Source organism: Grampus griseus, assembly GCF_964374135.1.
Source record: "Grampus griseus genome assembly, chromosome: 14".
Taxonomy (NCBI): domain Eukaryota; kingdom Metazoa; phylum Chordata; class Mammalia; order Artiodactyla; family Delphinidae; genus Grampus; species Grampus griseus.
In genome coordinates, this window is record NC_139008.1 from 62330300 (window position 1) to 62349214 (window position 18915).

Genomic DNA, 18915 nt, shown 5'->3' on the forward strand with positions numbered 1-18915 from the left:
ATGAGCTGTGCAGATCTAGCACCTGGCCAGGCTGCTCAGCTTATGCTTGTTCCACAACTATTTCTCCAGCCCCTACTTTGTTCCAGACACTGTTCTAAGTGCTGGGGACAAGCAACCAATAGACAAAAACCCCTGGCCCGGCGGAGCCTCCTTCTGTTGGGAGACAGACCCTGGACAGCAATAATGAACTTAGAGCGCGTTGGTGGGGTGGATGGGGGATGCGGTGGTCAGCGAGTCTCAGAACAGAGACTGAAAGGCTTGAGGGAGTGAAGATCAGTCCAGGCAGAAGGACTAGCAAATGCAAAGGCTGCTTGGAGTGGGGGCGGAGAGGGCAAGAGCAGCTGAAACCAGATCACACAGGCCTGTAAGGACTTGGCCTTTGGCTCTGAGTGAGCCAGGAAGCCCCTGGGCGGGTTCTCTGAGATTTAATCCATGGCAAATGGATTTATCCATTTATCCACTCAGCAAATCTTTATTGAGGGCCTGCTATATGCCAGCCAGTGGGTTAGGGAAGTGGATAAAGTGAGTAAGGCAGACCCAGCCCCTGCCCCCAGAGGCTTATGACACAAAGGCAGAGACAAGCAGAAGGGAATGCACACAGAGATGCAGAATTCCACATTGCAACAGGTGCCAAGTGGAGGAAACAAATAGGATGCAGAGGTGGAGAAAAATCTAGAGGCATCCAATCAGATAAGGAGGTGAGGGTTGTCTTCTCGGAGGAGGTGATGTTTAACTTGGGCTCTGGAGGCTGAGAAGTCAGCTAGTGGGGGTGAGCATTCCAGGCCGAGGGAACAGCCAGTGCAAAGGCCTAGAGGTGGAAACACTCACAGAGGAGTCAGCTGCCTTAACTCAGCTCGCGAGGGTGAGCCTCCTGTCTGTCTCCCGGAGAGATCAGGGCACCAGAGGACTGTGGTCTGGCGGAGGCAGCCCTGGCCTTTCCAGGGGCCACAGGCAGGGTTCTGGCGGACTGTGGGACTAAATGGGACTCTGGTCTGTTTTTAGCCTGGAACCACTTCCTTCAGGCCCACCAGCTGCCTCCCTGAGTCACCACCCAATTACCAGCAGGGCAGGAACAGGGGATTAGACACCTGGGGGTCTGGACCTGTGGGGAAGGAGGTTTTGCTGTGTGCAACAAATGGGCAGAGAGGACTGGGCTGAGGGTACAAGGCCCTCCAGTGGGGCTGTTTCACGTTCCAGTAGTTGATGTACACTATTATATTAATTTCAGATGTCCCATTGCATTCGTGTTGACTGAATTGTACACATATCGTGCAAGGTGAGGTTTCCCGCATGCCAGTCCTGGGGGCTGAAATCATTGCCCCATTTTACAGATGAAGAAACTAGTACTCAGAGAAGTGAATCTACTTGCTCGAGGTCACACAGCAAGGAAGTAAAGATGCCAGGAATTGAATCCAAAGCTTTGTGTATATAACAACCTTCCCTCCCCCTGCATCTTCCCACCTCTACAGCAGCTAGACCTTCCTGGTGGGTAAATCAGGTTAAGAAGACAAGCCCCCAGGGCCGAAATATTTATTTTACTTAAACACTTAAATTGCTGTTTCCATGTGTCAGACCCTGTTCGAAGCACTTTGCAAGTATTAATTCATATAATCCTGACAACAATCCCATGGATATAGTACTGTTAGTGTCCACATGTTTTAGATGAGGGAAACCCAGAGAGGGGAAGCAACTTGCTCAAGGTCACACAGCTAGGAAGTGACAGCTGGGATCTGAAGCCAGCCAGTTGGAGTCCAGAGCCCCTGCTCTTAGCTGCTGTACCTACTGCCTCTGGGAGCCTGGCCTTTCAGGGGTGACGGGAGGCGACATTCTGGCTGAGGCCTGGATTCCTGGGTTTGTACACTCCCAGTAGGCAGACATGCCAGGCCGGCCGACACAACCTCCCCCCACCGTCTTCCTCATTTCTGTGGTGGCCTCAGAGTGCCCGCCCCGCCAAGGGAGAGCGTCTCCCCACCCTGGCCCAGGCGCTGTCTGGGGTGTGGGAAGGAGCTTGGAACTCAGGGCAGTGGAATGCCATAAACCAGGGAAGGAAGCTGGTGGGCGGAGAGGCGCAGGGAGATAAGATGTGGAGGGTGGAGGAGAGGCTGAGGAAGGCCCAGCCCTGTGGGTGGGGGTAGCCTCCCTGGAGGCAGAGAGAGCAGAGACCAAAGGACCAGCAGGTGAAGAACTTCCTGACTGCCCTTCAGAGCTGCCAAACTTGGTCGGGAAGGGGCGGGCTCTGAAAGCAGCAGGCTCCCCTTTCCTGGAACCCGCCCCCCCCCACCTGATATGAACTGCTTGGTGTAGAGGGGATTCAGAAATCAGGCAGGAGACGCCCTTTTAATTCTGATATTCCAAGAATCTGAGCTGCTGTGATTAAAAACTCTGGAATATTCTGAAACACCACTGATCCTGCAATTTTAGATTTCGATTTAGTCTAACTCTACAAGGCCCCTCGGCACCCTCTTTTGCTCCGACCTGCTGAGGAGGAGTGGGGGCTGGGATCGCCTCCTGGAGACAGACCAGCCTCCAGGGAGGAGAGTCAGATGGGGTGGCCCCTGTCCCCTAGAGCTCTACAGTTAAGGCAGCAGAGGGGTACTCCTGCCCTGCTGTGTGACCTTGGGCATGTCACTTACCTTCTCTGGCCTTGGTCTCTCCATCTGTGCCAAGGAGCTTTCTCTGGGTCGGCCCAGCTTAGGCATTCGGAATCTCTGCTAAGCACTGTCCACCCCTGGGTGGCCAGGCCAGAGGCAGGGGGTGTCTGTTGGTCATGGAAAGAATGTGAGGGCAGGAGGCCCAGTGGGTGGGGTCCCCAGGCTGGGCAGCAAGCAGAGGGCAACATGAGATCATGGTGTCTGGGCCTCCTGGTCCAGTATTTCTGGGGATGGGATCCCTTCCAGGCTGTCCCCCAGGTTAGACCCTCCCTGGGATCCGGATTCAAAGAGTCAGGCTGCCCTTTTCCCTCACCCTGCAACCTCCTCACTGGACAAAGGGAGTGAAATCAGGGCCCAGAGAGATGGGCACTGGTCCAGGCTCACACAGCAAGTCCAAGGCAGGCTCTGAGCCCAGGGCCCTGCTTAGGGGCTGAGAGGACTGTCTTCACTTCTTGACTCTCTGGAGGGACCAGAGAGGGACATGGAGGGGGTTCATGCCCAGAGCTAAGTCTGTGCCTCTGTGTGCACTTGATCCCTCTGCATGTTCCCCTACCTCAGAGCATCGGCAGTTTTCTTCCCCCCAGGCTCCCACCCCAGTTAGATGCTCAACCTCATCGGGGGGGGGGGGGGCGGGGCAGGATGCAGAAGCCTGGGATCCCCGAGTCGGGCCAGCCTCCCCATCCTCCTACAAGCTCAGGACACAGGCTGGGAAGGGACTGGGGTCACCAGGTCTCCACAGGAATGCACCACAGGGAACAGTGCCCGGCAGAGGCCTCTTTCCCTGACCCAGCTGAGAAAGAACCCCCGCCCCCCCCGAATCTGTCCTTGTCTCCGTAACTGTCTCTGCGCATCACACACACACACACTCATGTACACACGGAGACGTACTGACCCACTCAGGCACACACGGTGGTGCGAACCTCTCCTCACCCGTGCCCTGCTCTCGCAGGCCTCTGTCCCCTCCCCTTTCAGCCACGAGGCCGCCTGAATGCGACAGGACAGACCCTCTTTCCCTCCCCCCATTGCTCCATGGGTTCCAGGCTGGGGTCCGGCACACACGCTAGGGAGGGTCCGCACAGCTGGCCGGGCATTCTTCCACCCCCTTCTGGCCGCACTGAGCCCGCACCCTGCAGGTGCCCCCTCCACCCCGGCTCTGGAGTCTGTGGGAACCAGACAGTTGGGGCTGTCCAGCCGGGCTCACTTCCTCCCAGGCCCCAGGGGACCTGCGGAGGGAGGAGGGAGCCACAGAGACTGAAGCCAGCGTGGCCGCCTGCCCGAGGGGGATGTTTTGGAGGGGACAGGGCTGCCTGCCCAGCAAAGGGGTCTCCAGCCACCTGAGCATCACCTCATGGGACATAAGACCCTCCAGCAAAGACCAGAAAGTATCCTTGGCCCCTCTTCTCTCCCTATACCCATGATCCAGGTGGGGGGACTGAAGTTCCGGAAGAAAGCCATCTGCCTCAGCAAGTCTGGTGTTGGAGGGTATGGGGACAGTGAGGTTTCAGGTCCCTAAGTTGTTCCTCTGATGGGGACCACGACTATACCCACTTCTCCTGCTTCTACCCAAGGGGGTAGCTACAGAAGGCCAAAGGTCAAGGCTCAGTCTCTTCTAATCTGTACCCAGGGTAGCCACCGCCTCCCCCCATGAGGGAAATTCTTTCTCAGCGTCACCAGGAGACCTCAGAGAGCTGGGGGCTCGGGGAGTTCTCCCAGTCACGCCGGAAATCCAGACAAGGGAAGTGTGCCTGCCTTTTGAACCTTGGGTTCCCTGTCTGTGCAAGGGGTGAGGGGTGGCTTTTGAACCCTGGCATGCCAGGATTCAAAAAAAGCCCGCCTCCCTCTGGCGGGAGTCACCCTGTGGGCCACGCTGCATCCTCACGCAAACTGCAGGTAGGGGCAGGGGGGCAGAGCCACACAGACCTGGTTTTGATTTCCTCTCTGCCACTCATTGGTCATTTGGAGCCGGAGCTAGTGAGCCCCAACTTCTTTGAGTCTCAGTTTCCACCACTGTTAAATGGAGGTAACATTCCGTACCACCCAGGATTCGTTGAAAGGATATACACGAGCCCAGGACAGGATAACTGCCACAGATGGTCACAGGTATTGTGGCTGCTCGCAATGTGAGGTGCTGTCACAGAGTTTGGGGCTGGAGAATCAGCCCCTTGGTCCAGCCCAGCCTCACTCCTGCCTGGTGTCTCTCCTGGTTGCATCCCTCCTCTCTCTCTCCCACTCCCTGCTCCCACTTCCTCGGCCTTCCTGGGAAACTCCCTGAGAAGGTCCCCAGCAGGAGAAAGCCTCATGTGGGACATTCCTATCTGGGGTCCCCCGTCCCTGCCATACCACCCCACAACCATACGCCCCCCACGGAGCCAGGTGTCCTGGCCCTCAGTCCCCAACCATCCAGCAAACTGACCCTCATCATCACACTGGCTTTATTGGCCCTGAGAGCCATAGAGTAAATCCCAAGGGAGCCCTGCTTCCCCTCACCCCCAAGTCTGTCCAGAGACCCTGGGCGCTGGCTGAGTGTTCACCACGCCAGTCTTGGCTTCCTGTCCCGGCTGTTGTGGGCTTGCCAGGCCCGCGTCCTTTGAGAGCTCCCCAGATCCTAGAGGCAGGCTCAACCTGGAGGGCGTAGCTGGCAGAGTCTCTGCAGGGACTGCCTGAGGCCGGCTGGCTTCACTCAAAGAAGAACATTCCTGGCGTCCGGTATAGGCAGGAGGTCAGCCCCAGTGGGTAGCCGGAGCTTCCCTGGACAGGGAAGCTGCCTGCAACCCAGGGTTCCTTGGGGTCTGCTGGCAGGGGCAGCGGGGCCCGGAGAGAGGCTGGAGGGGTGGGTGGTGCAGGGGAGGGGGCTGCTGAGGCCAAGAGGTGCTCAAGGCCAGGATCAGTCCCCATGCAGAAATTCAGCGCCTGCAGCCGGCACTGGTAGCTGCCCCCGATGGTGGCCTCGGAGGTCAAGATGGGGGCAGGGGCCTTGCTAAACCCCTCAGCCTCAGAGAAGCTGGCAGGAAAGCCAAACGCGGGGCTCGGGGAAGATGAGGTGGCCACGGGGAGCTCCCCTGGACCTGCAGGCTTGGGCGTGGGCATCTCCTTGGGCTCCGAGGGTGGCCGAGGCCTGGCATTGGTGGTGGCCGGGCACACACTGGCTGGCAAGGCCCCCACCAGACCCCCAAAGCTTAGGCCCTTGGGCTCTGGCGGCTCCAGTGGGAACGGGCATTGCATGCCAGTCGCAGCGTCGGGGGCTCCTAGGTCCTGGCTGGTGGCTCGGAGGGGTCTGCGGCGCACCTTGGCGGGGCCCTTGGCTCCCTCGGCGCCTGCCCGTCGGGTGAAGCGCCGGCGTCGGCGCAGGAAGCTGCCGTGCTCGAACATGTCATGGCAGTCGGGGTCCAGCGTCCAGTAGCTGCCCTTGCCCGGTTTGCGATCATCACGGGGCACCTTGACAAAGCACTCGTTGAGGGACAGGTTGTGGCGGATGCTGTTCTGCCAGCCGGGCCGGTTGTGGCGGTAGAAGGCGAAGCGGCCCATGATGTAGCGGTAGATGCCACTGAGCGTGGCCCGCTGCCCCGGTGAGCTCTGGATGGCCATGGCAATCAGGGCGATGTAGCTGTAGGGGGGCTTGGTCGGCTCGGCCGCAGGGGCCAGGGGCCCGGGTGGGGGCTGCTGCTGCATGCTGACCGGGCTGGCCAGGCTGGCGGCTGCCGGAACCACGGGGGCCAGGCACGGTGTCCAGGGCTGGTGTCCGGCACAGCCTGCCCAGGCTGGTTAAAAGGCCCACTGGCCCAGCCTCCCAGCCTGGAAAGGCAAAAAGGGGTGGGCCCGCCAGGCTGCCCTCCCTTCTTCCCTCGCCCCCCTCCCACAAGGCCCAAGAGGGGCGGGCAGGAGAGGCCAGGATTGGGAAGCCGTGAGCAGCTGCCAGGGGTGAGGAGACAGGAGGGAAGGGACTGAGACCCTTAGCCCACATGTGCTGGCTGGTGGTGGCTGAGGAGGGACAGGATGTGAAACTGAGCGAGACAGAGACGAAACAAAGAGAGATAGAGGCCGAGATGGAAAGAGAGAGTGAAAAGAGACAGAGAGACAGAGACAAAGAGAGGTAAGGGCATAATAAGAGGAAGACAGGAACATACAGAGAAGATAGAGGCAGAGACTTAAAGAGAGACAAAGAGCAGAAAGAGACAGAAAACAGGGAGACACACAGAGAGCCAGCCCCACGCACATGCACACGTGCACACAGAGTACAGAAAAAGAATCACTGAATGAGAGAAAGAAAGGAAACCACAGAGAGGAAGAGGAATACACACACACACACACACACACACACACACACACACACACACACACACACACACATTAATGAGAGAGGAGAGAGGTAGCATCTGTGTTTGAACTGGAGAACAGGGAGTTCCTGTGAGAAAAGCCTCAGGGGCCTCTCGAGTCCCCACCTCTGGTTCCCCCTTTCTTTTCTCTTCCTCCTCCCAGGCCTGGGGTCTACTTTCTTCTCCCCACAGTGCAGAGCGCTCGAGGTCACACTATTCCCTGCCCTCCTAGCTCTGGGGTCCACGAGGGGTGGGGCACCTAGGGTGGGGACGAGGGCCGGCCCAACCCCGTTTGCTGAGCCCTGGCGCCCTCTAGTGACTAGTGTGGGGAGGACAGACATCTGGACAGAGCCATCCACCCTCCCAAGAAGCTCTCAACCAAGACCCTGGCTGAGCCTTCATTTCCCATCTCTAAAATGGAGCTGAAGACTCTGCAGCTGTCCGGGCTGTGGTGGAGAGGCAACGGGCTCCCTTACACTGAATCCAGTGCCCTTTGAGAGCCTGGTACAGAGTAGGGGCTTGGGCATGACGAGGACTGTCACCCTGAGCTGAGGCTCCCCGATAGCTGCAGCCTTGGGCCGAGGGTACAGCGAAACCCAGAACAGTCAAGCCTTCTGAAGGATGGGGCAACCTCCTCCACACTCTCCCACCCACAAGTAACCAAGTCATCGGTACCCAACTGTGTGCCACTCTCCATGCCAGGCCAGCTCCCCTCCCCTCTCGACATTTACTTCTCAGACCAACTCTGCTCCAGAGGCCTTAATAGCTTCTCTTGAGTAGATGAGGAATGTGAGGTTCAGAGAAGTTAAGTGACTTGCCTGAGGTGGCACAGCTAGTCAGTGACAAAGCTGTGATTTCAACCCAGAATTCCGTAACTCCTTAACACTACTCCTTCCGTGAGGGGCAGGGGTAGAGGACTGTCACTGGGCCCCCACTGGAAAACTGGCTGTGACCCCCAAGGGAATAGGGAACCATGCTTTGTTCTATCCCAAGTGTCCAGTATCTGCCTGGAACAGAGTAGGTGCTCAATAAACATTCGTTGAATGAATTTTAAGACTGATTCTGCCCTTTATTGAATCATACAGGTTTCCCCCATAAAAGTGGCTTATTAATGTATCACTAAAAGATTTATTATGTTGCCATCTGTAAGAGAATTCCTATAAATAAAGTCAGAAATCAGAAAAGGTAAAAGGTCTGATATCTGGGGTAGAAAACAGTGACTTTACTGACAAGGCAGTATGCTTTCATGGTGGAGAGGGCTCCACTCCAATTCTCAAGGACTCCCTACAACTTACAGTTTGCAAAGATTGGGGGGGCTTGGGCAGGGGCTGGACTCCTGGCTCCCACTTTGGCTTCTGTCCTAGGCCTGCCTCAGTTTCTCCAAAGACAGTATCTACTGGCGGTGGTTCAGTGGTTAGCATTTAAAGCCCCAGGTTCAGGCTAAGTTCTCTGTTTTGGGACCCCCTCCCCTCACAATCCCCACCCACCCCAAAAGAAGAGAGACTTGTGGCAGGTGAAAGGAGGGTCTGGAAACTCACAGCCCCTCAGAGGTGGGGCAATTCTGTTACTGGTTGGGCTTCAGTCTAATCTATGCGGAGGATCTTATTGGTAAACTCAGCCCCTTTTCTTTTTGGCTGCACCTGGTGGCTTGTGGGATCTTAGTTCCCCCACGAGGGATCCCTCGAACCTGGGCCCCCAGCAGTGGAAGCACAGAGTCCTAACCACCAGGGAACTCCCGGTAAACTCAGCTTTAAGCAAACCTTATAATGGATCAATTGCAGGTAAGGTCTGCTTTAGGTAAACCGCTATGGGCATGTCCGGCTCTTCACAAAAAGATGAAGTCTTGTTTCTGACCTAATTGCTATTTCTGGACCCTCAAGGTCGAGTTTAGTTCCCAAGCCTGATGCCCCAGGCCCAGCTGCCCGGCTGTCCGCTTACACGCCTCCTTCCTGGGTTCCGGGGGCTCCATCTCATTGGCTGAGAGGTTGAAGGCCGTGACTGGCTTCCGCTGTCTCAACCTACCTGGGCGATAAGTGAGGCGAGACCTAAAGTCCCCTGGCTCAGCTAGGGCAGGGCTGAGGTGGGACCTGCACCCTGTGGGGACTGCTGTAGAGGGTACGGGAGGGGGAAACAACCGCTCAGGGCTGACTCAGCTGTGTCAGCAGGTGAGTGACGCTGTCGGGGATGCGGGGCTGGGAACGCGCCACCGAGGCACCTGGCCGTGGAGCTTCGAGTGTAGGAGGAGCTCCCGCGCGAAGACTGGCTCCACCTGCGGGGTGGGGGTGGGGGTGGGGCAATGAGCCAACCTTCCCCTTTACCCACACCCTTTGTTGGGGTCGGGGGGACAGAAGTGACAGCTCCTCTCCACATGCATTTTACACGCAAGGTGTTCTAGATCAGATAAGGCAGGTCCGGAGCGGAGCTGGGACTGGAGGGAGCAGTGAGAGGCCGTTCGGGGAGGCTGGAGGGTGTGGTTCTCCGCTGGAGTGGGAGGTGACTCACATGGGCCATAATGAGACGCTCCTCAGGCTGGTCTGGGGGCCCCGGGTACTCCTCGCCAAAGCACAGCCGGATCTGGTACTCGGGCTCCTGGCGACCATGATGCAGGTGGGCTCTCAGTTCTACGGGCACCGAGACTGTGGGGTCTGGGCCAAGATGGGGCGTCCCACCTGGTGCCCACCTTGTGCTCACATCCTATGCACACGTCCCGTAAGCCCACATCCCCATTGTGTGCCCATGCCCTATGCCCACTTCCACGTCCCCACACCTGCCTCAAGTCCCACATCTGCTCCCACTTCTAGGTTTCATGCCCCGTGCCTCGTGCCCTATGCTCACTATCATGCCTTTATGCCCACCCCATGCCCACTGCCACTCACCTATGTCTATCTTGTGTTCAGTGCCCCCGATGCCCACCCTATGCATAACGCCCTATGACAACACGTGCCCAAGTCCTATGCTTATGTCCCACACCCAGTGCCCCAGCCTGCCTCGTGCCTACACCTCCCATACGCCTATGTCTAATCTGTGCCCAGCCCTCTCGATGCCCATATTCGTTCTCACCCCCGGTGCTTCTGCGTCATGTCCTTTGTTTCCATTCCTACTCCAGCCCAGCATCGTCAAGTCCATCGCCCCGCGCGCACATCTCGTGTGCCCACTCTCCTCTGTCCGAGTTCCTTTGCCGACCCCAGTGCCCGGCCACTCCGCCCCGCGCCGCCAGCGGCCCCGCTGTCGCGCTCTTACCCGCGAGGAAGCTGCGCGTGTCGAGGAGCTGGCAGGTGCGCTCTCGCTCCAGTTTGTTGGGCCGCGCGCGGTGCGGGGCGAGCGGGCCGCGCCAGTACACACGGCCCTGGCACAGGCGCTTGGCGAAGACGCCCTCGGGAGCCACCCAGAGCAGCACTCCGCGCTCCAGGTGGGGCAGCAGGCGCCGCAGGACGCGGGCGCCGGGCGGCGGCTCCGGGAAACGAACCTGCGCGACGCGCGGCGGCGACCCCAGCAGGAGCTCGGCGGCAGCGGCGGCTGCGCGCGGACTCAGGCTGCAGCCCTCGGCCGCGCGCGCTGTGGCTTCGCGCACCAGCTCCGCGCCATAGAAGAGTCGCACGTGCAGCCAAAAATCTGCGGGAGAGGGAGGGGACGCGCGCCCGGCGTTGGCGGCGCCGGCTCCCCCTCCCCTCACAACAGGGCAGGGAACCCAGAGGTCACCCGGCCGCCACCTCGGGAATTTTTGACACTCCCTCCCGATAAGTAATAATAGTAATTCTAGTAGTAGTGGTGGTAGTAAATAATAGCAGCTTCCAGTATAAACAAACTGGTAGTTGAGCTTCAAAAGCATAGGGTCTGGGGCCATCAGTACAATGGGGGCATGACACCGACGCCCTCCCAGCCCAAATTTCTGAGATTCTAGGAGTTTCTTCCCGGTAAATATTTTTAATGCCGGTAGAAATAATAATCATCATAATAATAGCAACAACAACAACAAAACAGCAGCCTCCCATATGAAGAGCTAGCAGTATGCTCAGTGGTTAGGGCTGTGGGCTCTACAGCCAGGCCCTTGGGTTCTAATCTCTCACTGCCCCTTAGGAGCTGTGATCTGATAGTAACTTTCCCAGGGTTACTAACTGTGTGACCTTGGGCAGGGTTCTTAACCTCTGTGTCTGGTTTCTGCATCTGTAAAATGGGGAGAATGGCAGTATCTATCTCACAGGGCTGTGGGGAGACTTAGAAGGATGCCTGGTATAAGCTAAGCCCTCAACAAATGTTAGCTGTTGTTATCTGGAGTCTGGGCTGGGTGCTTTGGGTGGGAGACAGAGGCTATTCGGCACCAACCCTAGGTCCTCCCCAGTTCTGCACAGCGGTCAGGGGAGAGGGCCTTTGGATTCCTTACCGGGGTTGCTGAAGTCCTCAGAAGGCAAGGCGCCCCAGGGGTGAGCAGGATTCTGAGCCTGGTACCCTGGAGAAGGAGGGGAAGCAGTAAGGCATCGCCTCACCCTGGGTCCCTCGACCCCTAGATCAAGGTCCTGGAAGAGGCCGGGGAGGAGGCAGGGGTGGGTGAGGAGACCCAGTCCTTACTGTGGCCAGCCAAAGGGCCTGAGGGCAGGGAGGCCAGCCTGGGGGGCTGCTTCTTGTCTTTATCCTCTGTGACTAATCTGGAGCCAACCTGAGCATCGGGAGAAAGGGTCGTGAGGGTGGAAGAGGAGACCTGTGGGCCACAGGAGCTCCCAGACAGTCTAAACTGGGGCAGGGGGAGGTCTGGACAGACTGAAAGCCAGCCGGGCTTGATAGGGACTTTGAAGTTTACCCCGTAGAGTTAAAGAGAGAGAGTTGATGGGGTTTTTGGAGGTGAAGCTCATTGTGATAGGGAGAGAAAAGTGCTAGCAGTGAATGAGGAGATGGGGTGATAGAAATGGGGTGATAGAGCAATGGAATGGGGACACTTGGGACAGTGGAATGAACCAGGCTAATGGGGAGATGATGGGAACAGAGGAATGAACCGCAGATGACGGGGGAGAGGTGATGAGGTGGAGTAAGAGTGATACAGACAGTGATGGAGATAGAGATGATAGGGGTGATGGCAACAATGAGAGCTAGAAGTGATGCAGGTGAAGGGAATACAGTGATGGAACTGGATCTGATGGGATGAGTGGGGACAGAGTGATTGATCCCATGATGACAGGGAAGAGGGGCTGAAATGGGAGAAAATAGGGCTGGCGCAGACAGAGAGATGGAGGTGAAGATGGTGGAGACGATGGGACAAATGATGGAGTCAAGGAGAATAGAATGAAGGAGATGAAAATGATGGCAGAGATAGAGTAGAGGCAGGAAGTAGAGCTGATGGATGGGAACAGAGATGGGCAGGAGCTGATGGAGAGGATGAGATGAATGCGCTGGAGATTATACAGGGGGTGGTATGGGTGCGAGGTGCCTGGGCTAGCAAGGCTGTAGGGGCTGGAAGGACTCACTGACCTGCTCTTCTGTCTTGCAGGCCGGCTCTGTCACTTCTCCAGGGGGCACCTGCTGGCTATGAAGAATGCCCTCCTCTTTACAGGGGGCACAAGCCCTGGTAACTGGATGAAGGAAGAAATAGTCTGTGGTTTCCTGGGCCCCAAGGGGAACCCCCCAACCTTGTCTGAGGTGAGCCCAGACCAGAGTAACCCAGCTCACTGCATGATCTCAGGCAAGGCCCACCTCTCTCTGGGCTCAGTTTCCTCCTTTTCGAATGGGGAGATAAACTGTAAGGTCCTTCTAGGTTTACCAGCCCATGAGCTTATTTAAGCTCAATAAGCCCACCATTTCCCATTTTACAGATGGGCAATGTGAGGTCCTTATTGCCCAGAGAGCCATCCTCAGCTGCTACCTCCAGGGACAGGATGGTACCTGGGTTGTGGGCACCGGCAGACAGGAGCCGATAGACCTTGTAGGGGTTGGAGATGTCCAGCTGGTTGAGCGAGCGCACCTCACAGAAGTCAGCGCTGTTGTTGAGGGCACAGCGGAGCCGCGTCTTCCAGGTGGAGGGGTCCTCCTTGTCAACGCCCTCTAGGTGCTTGCCCTTGTATATGGCCCAGGCCTGGGGGTGAGCAGGGGCATTGGGGGAGGAATAGCGTGGGAGATGGGGATGGTGCCGTGGAAAGGGATGAGGGCTGCCTTGCCTCCCACCCTTCTCTCTCTCTCCCTCTGTCCCTCGGCCCCTCCCTCCTTCCTTCTCTTCCTCCCTCCCTCCATCCAACACATATTCCTTGAGCTCCTGCTGTGTGCCAGGCCCAAGTTAAGGACTAAATGGGGAACAACAAGACATACATGGTCCCTGTTCTCAAGGAACTCAAGTCTCATGGGAGAAGGCAGCCGCAAACAGCTGAAAGGAAATAACTATATTCCAAATTATGGATTGTGATAAATAAAAAAAATAATACGATGGGATATAAAATGCTGGCAGTGACTTGCTATCTGGAGAGCCATAAAACTGAATCCTTACCTATTGCCACAAACAAAGTGGTCTCCAGATGATTAAAAAACCAAAAGTAAGAGGTAAGACTATAAACTTAATAGGAAAGAATGTAGAAGAAAATCTTCTGGGGCAGAGAATCCTTCTTAACCAAAATTTTAAAGGCATGAACCATAAGGCAAAAACATTGCAATGTCTGAAATCAGCAAGGGGCTAAGATCTAGAACATACAGGAACTTCTGCAAATCAGTAAGAAACAGAAAGCATCCCCTAAAGAAATATTCTTATCAAAGGACAAGGATGGGTGGTTTACAGAAGAGGAAACCAGAATCCCATGAGCATAGGAGAAGGTACTGAAACTCATTAGTGCCAGAGAAATGCAAATAAAAGTATGAGATATCACCTGTAAGCTTACAAAATTTAGCCAGTTGGATAAGCCAGTAGTTGGTTGGGATGTGGACACAGTTGGTGGGCATGGAATGGGAGCAGAGTCTCTGGAGGGCAATCAGGCATGCCTAGTCCAATTAAGTATAAGCATACCCTGTGAGCAGAAATGCCAATTCCAAAGGAATTCTCACAGAGGCTCACGAGGGGACCAGGGCAAGGATCCACTGCAGCGTTATTTGTGGTCTGGAAAGCAAACTTGTGTCCATCCCTGGGAAAGTAGGTGGGGGAGTGCGTGTAATAGATGCCCACTGGAGAGTTCTAGGCAGCATCTAGAAACAAATTAGATGGACAGAGAACAAGAATAGATCTTCAGAGCATGACCTTGAGTGAAATAAAAGTAAGACACAGAATGAGATCTATGACACAATTATGATGTATATAAGGTAAGAATACACACGAAACAGCAATGCCCACTTTGCAAGAAAACATACAAACCAAAGATACTCATTAAACACATTAGAATGACTGTTGTGGTAGAGGGACTAAATAAATAAATAAATATGAGGGGCCGCTTTAGAGAGGGTGATCAGAAAAGGCCTCGCGGAGGAAGTGGCCTTTGGGCTGAAGCCTGATTGAAAAGAAGGATGGAGTCGGACAAAGATCTGGGGGAAGGCCGTACTAGGTAGAAGGAACAGCAAGTGCAGAGGTCCTGGGGAGAGATTCAAGGAAGGCCAGTGAGGCTGGAGCACAGTAGTCAAAGGGGAGGACAGTAGGAGATGTCTTGTTCGCATTGCTCACTTTCAGGGATGGGGGGCGGGGGATTTAATGGATAAATCACACTCAGTCATTGCTCTCGGAGATCCCAGGCTTAGTGGGACACCAGACTGAAAAGCCACAGTTCCTTTGTTGGTGTCTCTTGCCAGTGGTGAGACCTTTAAGGCTTGATTTTGCTGTCTGTAAACTGTGCCAATAATACCTGACCTCACCTGGTTGTGGCACGTGTAAGATGAGCGGTCTATGTAATGTGCTTAGCACAGCACCTGGCACACGCTGCTTATTTATTGCAGTACTTATTCATTACGTTAAGGATGCTCTAACTCAAAGGTAACCTAGGCTCAAGGCACAGGGTGTTGTCACCATGATGAGAGAGGGATCTTTGGGGACACTGCTGTGCCCCTAAGCATTTAAAGTGGTGCCTGGCACACAGGAGATGCTCAATAAGTATTTGTTGAATGAATCAAATTGGGCCTCGAAGGATAAATAGGACGTTGCCAGGTGGAGTGACGTTCCTGGCAGGGGGAACAGCTCGAGCAAAGGCACGGAAGCGCGTGACGCGCAGGGGACAGTGGGCAGCCTGGTGTGACTGGAGCTGGTGTGCGTGTCTGAGGGTATGTGTACTGTTGATTCTTGTTATTCCTGGTAGTTGTGTTCTATAAAATTTACACAACCACTGAGTTAGCAAACACTGAACCATCACTCCTAAGGGAAATACAAGGCTAGGTTCCTGCGCGCCTCTGGTCACCCCATTTTCATCAGCGGGTCAATACATAACCTTGTTCTATGAGCGTTTCTGTTGAAGGACACCTTATTTAATATAAACTGTTCATTCATTAACAGTGAACTCATGGCCAGCAACCCTGTAACTCACGTCTGAAAAGAAACTTACAGACGTCACAGCCTTCCTGTGCTCAGGAATACTGACAGCGCTGCAACACTGTGTAAGCTGGGGGGTCATTTTAAACAGTGAAATCACCAACAAAAAGCACAAAAATATTAAAAACGTGGACTAAATATTGTCTGCGAAAGGACACCTGTTTACAGTAGAAGAGCTGAAACTAGAGTTGTCACCTTGCTCAACCTCAGCTGGGAACATGCATGTTGGTGACAATTTTTTTTTTTTGCCATCCTGTGCATGTCTGTGAATGGCTGCAAAAGTGCCTTGAATATCAATTTTGAGATTACATATAATTTTAGTGAGTAAGAGAATTTGTAAATATGGAATCTGTGAATAATGAGGATCAACTGTATGTGGTGGGGGGGAAGGAGAAGAGGAATTAAAGGAAGAAGACAGGTTGAAGCTGGATCATGAATGTCCTCGAAAGCCAAGCTTTATCCCGTGGACTTTGAGGCACCAGGAGGGCCTGCAGCCAGGGAGTCACATGTGTGTGTCAGGGGTGTGTTGAGGGATGGGTTAAAGCAGTGCCAAAGAGGGACAGGGAGGGCCCGTCCCCAGAATCTCCCGCTTCTGAACGGCACATAGCCTTAAGGGGCAGGCCAGGTAACCACCTGTTCACTTCCTGAACCAGTCCTCTGTGGGCCAGGCACTGCACTCAAGGTCACCACCTACGGGCAGCTGGAGGAGGCAGACTCATACAAGGCACTTATAATTCATAGGGAAAGCGGTTCCATGGAGGAAGCAGAAGGAATCAGGGACGACTTGGGAGAAGCACTGAGAGCTTCATAAATGCATTAAGCAAATGAACGCATCAGGGAAGGCTTGTCTTTAGTAAGAGATGTTTAAGCTGAGCATGATGGGAGTTGGCTAGTGAAAGTGAAGAAGAAAGGGTGTTCCAGGCAGGGGGAACAGAATGTACAAAGTTCTCACGGTGAGAGAGACAGGAAGCATTTGGAGACTGAAGGGAACTGTCTGGCTGGGTCTAAGGTTGGGGAAGGAGTGGAGAGAGACGGACAGAGGCCAGGGAGGAGCAGTTCATGCAGGGCTTTGAGGTCTTGGTAAGGAGTTGGGACTTTATCACAAGAGCAATGGGGAGCCACGGAAGGACTCTGAGTAGGAGAGTGCCAAGGCAAGATTTACATTTAGAAATATACCTCTGGAGGACTGAGGGGAGAGCTGAGGGATGGGAAAGCAGGGCATTCAGTTATCCTGGTGAGAGATGGTGGGAACGGGTCCACGTAGACGGATGAAAGAGCAGTTCTGCAGTAAGAGCCGAAGGCCTTGGAAATGGATTAGAATGAGATTGCAGGAGAGGGGAGCGGCCAGGGTTCAGGTGCCCAGCTCTGGGGTCTAGGTGGCGATCCGTGCCATCTTCCATTTTGGGAAATACAGACGTTTGTAGGAGGGAGCTGACGAGTGTGCTATTAAGGAGGTGCTGAGTCTGAGAGGTCTGGGCTGTCAGACCAGCAGGCTTGGGGCTTGGCTGGGAGGCTGGGAAACGCTGGGCTCCACACTGAGGCTGTGGAAGGGGAGAGTGGGACGTGAGGAGGGAGGTCCAAGAGAGAGTGCTGAGAGCCCCAAAAGAGGAGAAGAAGGGATGGAGGCTGAGAAGCGGGGTCCAGGAAGGTAGGAGGAAAACAGGTCAGGGTTGGAGTGGGGAGGGGACACAGATCCTGGAAACCAAGTGAGACTGTTTCAAGAAGGGAGGGTCCACTAGACACAAACCCACCCAGGGGTCCAAGAAGATGATAGTAATGGCATCCTTGGATTTGGCAAAATTAGAGACGTTAGCAGGAGGGAGAGGAACCACACTGTGGGTGGGGGAGGAGCGGGGGGGCGGGTATGAGTGAGGGCGTTGATGTCCAGAAGACCCTTTCTAGGTGCTTCACCCTGTGAAAGGAGAGGGGAGGCCAGAGAAGCAGGAGCTGGAGACGTGGTGTTTGGGATGGTGGCGGTGGCCTGGGATGCGGTTGGTTGCTTTTTGCTCACAGGAGAGATTCCAGTTTCAATCTTGGTGGGAAAGAGCCAGTTTGGAGGAAGTTAATGGTGTCTAAGGAAAGGGAGGGCATCCCTGGAGGAGGTCCCTGAGAAGGGCTGGTGTTGGAAAGCACAGAAAATGTCCCCGAAGCTGCTGGGGTTAACAGTTTACGTGTGGGAAGTGGAGGGAATTTCCATGGTGGCGGTGGCATCTAATTTCCTCAAGGAGAGGGAGGAGAGGTCCCCTGAGGCGTGGGGATGGTGCAGCTTATGCAGCCCTTGTCTGATTCTCTTTTAAGAGGGTGTGGGAGGGTCTCCCATGTATACAGAACACTACCCTCAACCTAGAGACAACTGAGGTTAAGGGGTGAACCTGTGGCCCGAGGTGACAGCGTGTCGGGTCGGTTCCGGACTCTGCGACAGTGTGAGCGCAGAGCCCTCCCGGGCTGGGCTGGCGACCCCCGGCCCGCGCATCCTTACCCTGAAGAGCGCCGCGTCCTGCTGCGCCTGGTAGCCCTGCTTGGCTGCGTGCTTCCAGGGGATGCGGAAGAGGGTCTTGCCCGCGTCCTCCCAGCGCAGCCCAGCGTAGCGCCCGCTCTCGATCTGCGCCACCAGCCAGTCCCGGAGACGCAGGGGACCCCCGGCCCCCGCCATGAGTCGCCTGCTGTCGGGGACCCTCCCTTCGTCCCTCCGCCATTGGTCGCCGGCCATCGGGGACACAGTGCTCCGGGGACCAGGTCTGGGGAGCGCGGCGGCCAGACCCAGCGCGACAGGGGATCGCGGGGGCCACCTGGACGGCGAGTGGAGGCGGCGAAAGCGAAAGGCTGGGCGGGAGGTTTCACTTTCCTTTCTGCTCCCCAGAGGCCCTGTCGCCCCTCCCCGTGTCGCCTGGCCCGGAGGGCGTCGGTCCTCACGTCGGGGGCAGCTAGAGGCACCACCAAGACCCACTGAAGGGTACGGGGTGGGGTAGCCCGGGTTCTGCTCATCCCTGGAGGGGGGCCCCCGAAGGGCGCTCAGAGGCATCCCTTGCACCATCCCTGCACCTGTTTTCTGCTCTTCCCAGCCTACCGGAAACTTAGTCTCTTTCCAGGACCTGGACTGTAGAGGTGGGAAAAGCATAGTGCTTCTCAGACTAACTCCCAGTAGAATTGGGATGCAGAGACTGGTTTAAAATGCATACTCCTAGCCGCCATCCCAGACCTGAAGAATCAGATTTTCTGGGCAAGAAGTCCAGGAACGTGCATTTTAAACAAGTCCCGCCATGGGATTCTGATCCAGGTGGTCCATGGGTCACCCTTGGAGAAATATTTCCTTAAATATTGGGAGTCCCTTTCTGATTGCTCACCATGGTGCTGGGCCTGGCTGAAGCCTTTTCTGCAGTGTCTCAGTGGGTTCTCACAACAGCACGTGAGATGAGTGTAATTACCTACTTTGTTAAGAGGACTGAGGTCACAGAGCTAGTGCCTGGGGGAGTCA

The 18915-nt window shown here is 55.6% G+C and overlaps 2 protein-coding genes across 2 annotated transcripts; both read right to left on the reverse strand.

Moving 5' to 3' along the window:
• Nucleotides 1-5128: 5128 nt before the first annotated feature.
• On the reverse strand, nt 5129-6717 carry FOXS1 (forkhead box S1). The gene has a single exon (XM_082670437.1). The coding sequence runs from the start codon at nt 6318-6320 to the stop codon at nt 5328-5330; it is 993 nt and encodes a 330-aa protein (XP_082526563.1). The 5' UTR covers nt 6321-6717; the 3' UTR covers nt 5129-5327.
• Nucleotides 6718-8162: 1445 nt separating this feature from the next.
• On the reverse strand, nt 8163-18240 carry LOC309832555 (interferon regulatory factor 4-like). Its single transcript, XM_082670436.1, has 8 exons — nt 17920-18240; nt 12836-13025; nt 12425-12525; nt 11531-11618; nt 11346-11411; nt 10205-10576; nt 9467-9585; nt 8163-9233 (listed from the first exon to the last, which is right to left on the reverse strand). The coding sequence occupies exons 1-8, from the start codon at nt 18148-18150 to the stop codon at nt 9123-9125; spliced, it is 1278 nt and encodes a 425-aa protein (XP_082526562.1). The 5' UTR covers nt 18151-18240; the 3' UTR covers nt 8163-9122.
• Nucleotides 18241-18915: the final 675 nt, after the last annotated feature.